This window comes from Sciurus carolinensis, chromosome 3 (assembly GCF_902686445.1).
Source record: "Sciurus carolinensis chromosome 3, mSciCar1.2, whole genome shotgun sequence".
Classification (NCBI taxonomy): Eukaryota; Metazoa; Chordata; class Mammalia; order Rodentia; family Sciuridae; genus Sciurus; species Sciurus carolinensis.
Window position 1 is genome coordinate 5,357,702 of NC_062215.1, and position 9,034 is coordinate 5,366,735.

At 51.6% G+C, this 9,034-nt stretch overlaps 1 protein-coding gene across 2 annotated transcripts; it reads left to right on the forward strand.

The window, feature by feature from the left end:
- The first annotated feature begins 537 nt into the window (after positions 1–537).
- On the forward strand, positions 538–8,672 carry Wbp2 (WW domain binding protein 2). 2 transcript variants are annotated; one of them, XM_047547712.1, is made up of 8 exons: positions 538–666; positions 3,524–3,632; positions 4,756–4,891; positions 5,861–5,953; positions 6,538–6,672; positions 6,893–7,015; positions 7,594–7,670; positions 7,782–8,672. In XM_047547712.1, the coding sequence occupies exons 1-8, from the start codon at positions 608–610 to the stop codon at positions 7,833–7,835; spliced, it is 786 nt and encodes a 261-aa protein (XP_047403668.1). In that variant the 5' UTR covers positions 538–607; the 3' UTR covers positions 7,836–8,672. The 2 variants fall into 2 exon arrangements, with proteins under 2 accessions (XP_047403668.1, XP_047403669.1); XM_047547713.1 differs by lacking the exon at positions 6,538–6,672.
- Positions 8,673–9,034: the final 362 nt, after the last annotated feature.

Consider the following 9,034-nt stretch of genomic DNA (forward strand, 5'->3'; position numbering starts at 1 on the left):
GGACTGGGTCCTCCGCTAATGGATAGGGCTACACTGACTACCCACGTCTGGGGGCAGAGCGCACACAAGGTGCCCCCAAAACGTCTGTGAGTGAACGAAGGCGCCCCGTTGAGTGGCTGTTCAGTGCTCCACACACCGTGTTTAGGTGACATTCTGTCAGTATGAGTTTCATGAGTGCACGCCTAGTCTTCAGAATTAAGGCCAATGCAAGGAGCCAAACTGCTGACTCCGACCCTTCTGAGGAGGCGGGGTGGGGAGCGCACGGGCTGATGGTTATGCAAATAATGGAGCCCCGCCCGGCCTCTGGTCTGCAAGACTACAAGTTCCAGAATGCATGTCCAGCCCCAGCGTAAGGAGAGTCGAGGATGCGAGAGCATTGCCTGCTGGGAATCGTAGTGTTGAGTTGTTTGTGATGCAGGAGTTACTAGTGGGGAGGGGGAGAGGGAGTAAACTGTTACCACGTGACACTCGGGGTCATGTGGTTGGTCCAGCCTCCGAGCAGGAGCTGTGATTGGCTGGCTCTAATACGAACGACGCCACTAGGGGCGGGCCACAGGGGGCGCAGGCGCACTGCGTTGCGAGTCTCGGGACCCCTCTCGGAGAGACTATGGCGCTCAACAAGAACCACTCGGAGGGCGGCGGAGTGATCGTCAACAACACTGAGAGGTGAGAACACTGCGGAAGGATCCTGGTGAACCGAAGTACAGTTGTCCAGGCGGTGGACGGTGGGCGGTGGGCGGTGGGGAATAAATCCTGGAGAGAAACTGTTGGAGCGCGGTGTGGGGGGGTAACGGCCGGAGGCGGGGCTGCTGCCATCATCTGGGGGCGGGGGCGGGGGTAGGGCCGCTGGATGGGGACGGGGTTTGGGGCGAGCAGTGGGGCCTAGGGGCGATGCTGGAGCCTTTCCCGAGTCTTGAAGAGCTGGGAGGAGCCTTAAAATAATTGTTGTTTATTGGGCGTTTACTATGTTGTTACTACGCGGCAGCCCCTGCGCCTCTTTGAAATATGTAAATCTTGTGCCGCAGAAAGTATCGTACACATATTACAGGTAGGAAAATTGAGACCCAGGAGGGTTAAGTAATTTGACCTAGTTCAGAAGTTTGAATAACAGATGGGAATTCCAGGAAAGAAGTCTTGACCCCAGTGTCAGTAGGCTTAACAGTAAACACCCTTCGAATGTATTCTAAAACAGCTCAGGTTTCAAATGAAAATCCCAGACCCCACAGGTAAGAGTAAACAAGTAACGTTCAGTCAGCTGCCTGACATAGTTGTTGGTGTGAGTGTGAGCCCTTGTAAGGGTTAGTTTCTTTCATCTTTTTTATAATATAGTGGGTACTTTATTTATTGTTACTTCTTTTTTAAAAAAAATATTGTTTAGTTGTCAATGGACCTCTTATTTATTTATATGCGGTGCTGAGAATCGAACCCAGTGCTTCACACATGCCCGGCAAGTGTTCTACCACTGAGCTATGACCAGGCGCAGTCTCTTTCCTCTTAAATGGTTTTGGCTCAGGTCACTCCACAGAGCAGAGGTCTCTGAACTTAAGGGTTCTTTCTGATCTACCCTCCCCACCACTTCCCGATGCACTCTGTCTCTCCTTTAATCCCTGCGCTGCTTCTTGAAGGCCGAGCAGCTTAGGAGGAACTTGAATCCTCAAGGGAAATAGGCTGGAGCCAGATCCTTCACCCCTAGCTAAGGCCAGCACCCAGCCTGGGACCTGTCACTTGGGAAGGCTTGATGAGTTAGATGAGAAGGCCCAGGTGACCCAGACCTCAGAATGCTGACGTTTCCTCCATGTTACCCTCTTCAGGATCTGATGTTCCTGGTGAATATGTCTCTTATTGTGCCAGTTCTCTTCCCCACATACCCTTTCTGGTCAGGAAAGTTGTGATATTTGGGAGAAGGAGAAGGAAGACAATGGAACCATGTGAACTTGGGCCTTTGTCATGTAATCTGAGAAACCTTGCACTGTTCACTGGTTTGTTTTGATTCTGAATGTGAACCAGTTCCTGGGCCTGTGCACTTTTGATGTCACTTAGTAACATCTCCTGGGACTGTTTTTCTTTCTCAGTGGTACTGAGGATTGAACCCAGGGGCACTCTACCACTGAACTGTATCCCAGCACTATTTATTTATTTATTTGGTACTGGAGATTGACTCAACCACTGAGCCACATCCCCATCCCTATTTTCATATTATTTAGAGACAGGGTCTCACTGAGTTGCTTAGTCTCTCGCTATGTTGCTGAGACTGGCTTTGAACTCTCCATCCTCCTGTCTCAGCCTCCTGAGCTTTGGGGATTACAGGCATGTGCCACTGCACCCAGCCCTTTTTATTTTGATAAAATAATTTGCTCAGGCTGGCCTCCAGTTTGTGATCCTTGTACCTCACTCAACCTTCCCAGCTGAGAGGTTTATGGCATTTGTCACCCCCTTCCCAGCTCAGTGGGTGTGCCTTGGTTTGGAAAGTGCGTCAGCCTCGTCTGAAAAAATTGCATCTACTGAGGGTTCTGGCACACTTCTGTAATTTCAGCAACTCAGGACTAGGGATGAGCTCAGTGGTAGAATGCCCATAGGTTCAAAATCCCTAGTATCAAAAAAAAAAAAAAAAAAAAGGTCTATAATAATTGAAGTTTAAATCTAGTGTTTAAAATTTAATATATAGAATAGTGAACTTTGCCTGGTGCAGTGGCACATACCTGGCACACATACATGGTGGGCTGAGGCAGGAGGATCACAAGTCTGAGACCAACTTGAGCAACTTAGCAAGACCCTATTTCAAAATAAAATATAGAAAGGGTTGGGTTGTAACTCAGTGGTAAAGCACCCCTGAGTTCAATCCCCAGTACCCCCACCCCCCCACACACATACACACAAATTAGTGAACTTCATTTTTTTGTGATGCTGGGGATTGAACCCAAGACTTCATGGTGAATTTTATTTTTTAATTCATGAACCCCCTTTGAGAGTGATTGAAGCTGTGGAATGTCCTAGAAAAATCCTCACACACCATCCTTTCAAGGATTTATAGACCCACATCCCTGCTGACTGAACTTAAGAAGTCCTATGTAAGGGGAACCTTGGAGGAAACCTTTCTGCAATGTGTGGAGTCTTGTCTTAGAATCTTTAACGTGTTCGTTTATCAGGCTTAAAAACCCAACAGAAGTGCTGGGGTTGTGACTCAGTGGTAGAACGCTTGCCTCACGTATATGAGGCACTGGGTTCAAATCTCAGTACTGCATATAAATAAATGAATAAAGATCCATCAATAACTGGAAAAAAAATAACAAAAACAGAGCATCTATCAGAGGATTTAAAACATCACCTTGAAGGATGAAGGCATTTCTACAGCCCTGCAGTTCTGCTACTGTGCTAGTCACGCGGGTGCTGTATAAGTGGGGTTAGGGAAAATTCTCTGGACCCCAGCTTGCTTATCTCTTCCATGGCTATATTAATGTGTCTGGGGGTGACAGATGACATCTCCAACTGTCTCAGTAGGGCTTTTCTTCTGTTCTTATCACAGCATCCTAATGTCCTATGATCATGTGGAACTTACATTTAATGACATGAAGAATGTTCCAGAGGCCTTCAAAGGGACCAAGAAGGGCACCGTCTACCTTACCCCTTACAGGGTGAGTTGCACAGCAGGAGAGTTGGGTTGGAGGCTCAGTGCATTTGGAGGGTGACATTTATCTTAGCCTCTGCCTATGAGTCAAGTGACCTCTGAACCCTGATGAATATTAGTGCTTTGCTCCTCCTGTTTCTCTTGTCACGTGCTCCTGGATTCTAGAACCACCAGCTCTCTCTGCAGCTGAACTGACTGGTAGGCTGTGAGTCCATGCAAATTCCAGCACCATTGTCATAAAATCTGTCTAGGGTGGGTGCTGCTGCCGGGATGACTTGGACCTGAGTAGCCTGTGAGGGGTAGCTGTGGTAAACAGGATTCAGTAGTATGGCTACAGTTCCCAGGCTGGGCAGTGAGCCAGCAGAACCCTGCAGAGAGCAATGCCAGACAGCAGAATGGGCCCAGGGCGTTAGCCATGAAGACTCTGAGAGTAACACAAAACGTGTCGTCTCAGTAAAGGTTCACTGCCTGTGGCTAGCTACCCATAGTGACACTTCAGGATGGCTGGAGCAAGGGAGCACATCTTAGGTGTCTGTCATCATCATTTACGTAGGCAGGGACTCAAAACACCATCTCTGGAAACTCAAAGTTAATATCTTCAGTTAAATTGAATATACCTGGTGGTTTTGAAACCCAAGGGGGTTCTCCAGGCACAGGACAGGAGAGCTCTTATTGCCATTGGGCAGAGTGTCATCTACAGGAAGGTCACAAAGGCCCTTTCTCCTGAACTCTGAGGCCCCTGCCACTCCACCATTCTCTAAAAGGCCAGGCCACGCCTCCCGTCCAGGCCCTCTGCCTGCCCTGTCCCTGCCCATGCTCCCCCAGCTTTGCAGGTCCTTTCATGTCTGCACAGCTGCCACTTCTGTCTACGTAACTGACAGCAGTTTTTCCAGTTCACATATTCTATCTGTGATTGGCACACTGTTCTTGTGACTTCTGTGTCTGGTGTCTCCAGGCTACACCTGACACTCTTCCAGGAGTGTCTGGTGCAGAGCCCTGGGCCTGCTGGGCCTGCTGTGGGCCACTGCCCACCCCTGGGAACAGACTGCATGCACAAGAAGCAGGTGGGAGACAATGGCCTAGCAGGCTGCACTTCCAGCACTGATGGCTCTTGTCCTTTCCCACTGCAGGTCATCTTTCTGTCCAAGGGGAAGGATGCCATGCAGTCCTTCATGATGCCATTTTATCTCATGAAGGACTGTGAGATCAAGCAGCCTGTGTTTGGTGCAAACTACATCAAGGGAATGGTGAAGGCTGAAGCAGGAGGTAGGTGACAAGGGTGCTCAGGGACATTAATGCTGCCTTGGGAGCATCCTCTTCAAATTCTTACTGCCCCAGCCTTGTCCCCTTCCCCGCCGCTCTAGATTACCTTCAAAAGGAATGCCTGAGCTGCCAGCTGACCAGCCTGTGTGGGTTTTCAGTTGCCAAGAGCTGGGAAAGTCTGGCATCAGAGTTGGCAGCTCATGTCACCTCTTCAGAGAGTAGAACCAGCAGAAAGACTGAAAACTAAGTAAAGATGCTTATTGTGTCCTGGGGAGCATGTGCAGATTTTAGATGTGGGAAGGAACTGTGTCCTGTTTCTGGGAGGGGCCTTATCCTGAGAACAGGCAGAGGCAGCTGCCCTCTGGGAGGCTGGAGAGGCCATGCCCTGTGACTGACACTTGCACAGACACTAGAGACCTCCTCATGGACCCTGCCTTCCCCTCATACCCACCTAGGCCCAGGCTTTCTCTTGGTTCCCCTTAGGACAGAAGCCAGGCTAGAGGGACCAGGATTCATGCTTAGGACCCCTCAGAATGAGAGATCTGCTCTGAATTTGAATGGCACTTAATGCTGGGTGCTCTTGCTTCTGGAAGCTGCCCAGTGCTTTTATTGAGCATCAAAGAAACCCCAGTATTATCCCTAAAACCAAACCATGTGGACTTTGTACCTGTGACTTCAGGGCCTGGGCTGGGAGGTCAAGCTTGTTCCAAGAAGGAAAAGCCTCTGTTCTGAAGGGGGAAGCTGGCAGGCACACGGGAACCAGGCCAGTCTGCAGCACTGGGTGGCATGTGGGCCGTAGGCTTGGGAAGCAGCCAAGTCCATAAGGAGGAGGCAAGAAAAAACCTGATCTTTTCCTGCAGGCTTTGAGAGCATTGGGTGGGGCGGGGCCCTGAAGAGGACAAATAGCCATCTCTTTGCATGTCCCTGTTTTCTTGCCCTGCACTGTTCATTCACTATCTTGCCTCTTCTCAGGTGGCTGGGAAGGCTCTGCTTCATACAAGTTGACCTTCACAGCAGGGGGCGCCATCGAGTTTGGTCAGCGCATGCTCCAGGTGGCATCTCAAGGTATCCAGGCTCTAGAAATGAGGGGCCGAGGACACACTGAACATGTGGGTTTTTTGTTTGATCGTGTTTCCTTTTGTTTTGTAAGCACAGGAGATAAATACCTGACCCTGCTGACCAGGGCTGGGAGTTGGGGACAAAGTCTGTAATTTCTACTCTGTCCTGTACCTCAAAGCCTGGTCCTCCTCTGCCTGGAGCAGGTGTACAACATTCCCACAGAGCTATTTGAACTTGACGTCTTACTGTGGCCTCATAAACAAACAAAAAACCCAATCATTAAACTGCCATTAAGCTACCACTTTAAATTACCCAGTACTGTGTTCAGCAGACAGCCTCACCCAACTCCTCCTCTCCTCCTTCCCTGAGCCTCCCCCTTTCCCTCCATTCACCCCCACCCCGTTGACCTCTCTCCCCTCGCCTCATCCCTGACAGAGCCAGACCCAAGTTGGGTGGGGAGTGGAATAGAGGGTGGGCATGTCTGCTGGCACATTCCCAGGTCCCAGCGCTTCCCTTGGCAGGCAGTAGGGCCACACTCCCCCAGTCCTGAGGCAGGTGGCACTCATCTCTCTCTCCCCTTGTGCTTATAGCCTCCAGAGGTGAAGCCCCCAATGGAGCCTATGGGTATCCTTACATGCCCAGCGGGGCCTATGTCTTTCCCCCGCCAGTCGCCAATGGAATGTACCCCTGCCCTCCTGGCTACCCCTATCCACCGCCCCCACCTGGTGAGTGTGTCCTTTGCTGCCCACCCTCAACCCACCCACTCAACCACTAACCACTCCTCCCAGGCCAGGGGATGCAGAGGGGAGACTCATAACTAACAGATGCTGGAGAGGTATAGAGGCTGCTCCTGCAGACCCATGTGGGACAACTCCCAGGAGGCCGCCTTCTGAGGGAGCCAGGCCTGGCTAGTCACTGGGTCCCTGTTGCTCTCTTGCCAAGCAGAGTTCTATCCAGGCGCTCCCATGATGGATGGGGCCATGGGATATGTGCAGCCCCCACCACCACCCTATCCTGGACCCATGGAGCCTCCAGTCAGTGGCCCTGATGTCCCCTCCACTCCTGCAGGTAAGGACCCTGACCTGGTAGCAGTCCTTTGAGACCAGCCCTCTCCTCCCCAGGACCTTGCAGGAACCTCAGAGAATGTCTGGAGGCTTCTGGGAGCCCCAAATGATAAAGGGCCCCTGGCCTAGGAACCAGCAGGGTGGTGACCGGGTGGTGAAAAGCTAGGTGCCAGCCCTCTCTGTCTCTCAGGTAGCTGTATGGCTCAGGCTCCTCCATCTATAAACTCATGGTCATGAGATCACCTGGTGGGCTTGTGTCAAGGGTTAAGATATGTAAAGGGGGCCGGGATCATGACTCAGTGGCAGAGCACTTGCCCTGGCACGTGGAAGGCCCTAGGTTCCATCCTCAACACAGTATAAAAATAAATAAATAAAAGTATTATGTCCATCTACAGCTAAAAAAAAAAGAAAGACATGTACATGTAAAGGGACTGGAACAGACAGTGCCAGCATGTGACAATTGCTTAGGAGACTTAACTGCTGCTTTTGTGGGTGGTCTGGGTCACCAGCACCACCACCCTGAGCTCGGGGGCTGGGAGGGGACGACTTGCTACCAATGCTTGCCCTGTGTTTGCTCTCCAGCTGAGGCCAAGGCCGCAGAAGCAGCTGCCAGCGCCTATTACAACCCAGGCAACCCACACAACGTCTACATGCCCACAGTGAGTTGGGGTGGCCGTCCCCTCAGCCATAAAGGCAGTGGGTTGGGGTGGGATGACGGGCCTCCTCTCATTCTGAGAACCTTCTAACATGGTCTTCCCTTCCTTCTTTAGAGCCAGCCTCCACCACCTCCCTACTACCCTCCAGAAGATAAGAAGACCCAGTAGACCCCGCCTACTTCCCTGTCCCCACCCTCATGGGCCTTTCCTTCCCCTCCTTGTGGGACTGCATCTGACTGGGGGAGGCCAGGGAGGGCCTTATTCTTCCCCAGATCTGATTATAAAGCGTTACCAGGAACTAGCACTGCGGGAAGGCAGGGCCCCTGGCCTCTGGAGAGGTGTCCCCCAGCTTCCCACGCTAGCTCAGCCCACAGCGCCCCTCTTACCACTTCTGGGGCTATCCTTGAGGGCACGGGTGTTCCCCTTGTTCCTGTTTCACTCTGCTAGCTCCTTCCCACAGAGGGACTCTCTGCCACCTCCTCTGCTGCAGCCCAGCCCCTCGGTCTGGTAGCCATTCTGCCCTCAGCCTGTGAGCGCCATCAGATCAGCCACGTCTTCTCAGTGGGTCAGCAGGCCCCACCGACCCGGTTCACATTCCTTCCCCCATCTGTGCTTAGCCTGCAGGGCCATGTCCCACCTGACTGTCAGCCCACATTCCATTCAGCCAGGCCTGTCTTCCCTGTCCTTGGTCATTCTGTTGCCACTTCTGACTTCAGGAGCTTTACAACAAGCCTCTGGGGGCTGGTGGTTTCAGGGGAAGCCCCTCTGCTAGTGTTTCTGGAATTTGGTTTTCCTCTAGTCTCTCTTCCCTCTACGAGGGGCTTCTAAACTGGAGCTGTGGAGTGCATGTCCATCCCATCATGCCATTTGGGCTGAGGGGTGGGCCAAGAACGAGGGCCCCCAACTCTGCGTCTGCGTGCTGATCATAGCCTGCTGCGTGGCCCCTCAGTCAGACCACCCCCCCCTTTAAGCATCATGCCCCCTGGATGCACGAAGATTTGCGCATTTGTTCTGGACCTGCCACGAAGTGAGGAGAGATGGTTATTTAAAGAGAATTCCCTATTTATTTGACAAAAAAAAAAAAAAAAATTCCAGTTAATATATTAATGTGAAATAAACCCTGTTTGCACCTTGATTTGTTTGCTAATACTGTGAAATAGTAAAAATGAAATAACTGGACCTTTCTGGCTGTGTGTGCTGACCAACAGGGAACCTTTTGGAAGGAGAGCTGAGGGGACTGTACCCTCCTGGAGTTAAAGCCTCTGTCCTCTGAGGCCCATGCATCTGGCTGGCGGGGTGGCCAGTAGTGCAGCCCAGCACCTGGTGGGCGGAGGCAGGGCCAGCCTGGTCCCCTGCTGGCTCTCCAT

Excerpts from the sequence above, each read along its gene's own strand:
- Wbp2 (XM_047547712.1), top strand. The coding sequence starts at position 608 with ATGGCGCTCAACAAGAACCACTCGGAGGGCGGCGGAGTGATCGTCAAC. Across the intron at positions 5,954-6,537 it reads GCTCCAGGTGGCATCTCAAG|CCTCCAGAGGTGAAGCCCCC; the intron begins GTATCCAGGCTC and ends TTGTGCTTATAG. Across the intron at positions 7,016-7,593 it reads TGTCCCCTCCACTCCTGCAG|CTGAGGCCAAGGCCGCAGAA; the intron begins GTAAGGACCCTG and ends TTTGCTCTCCAG.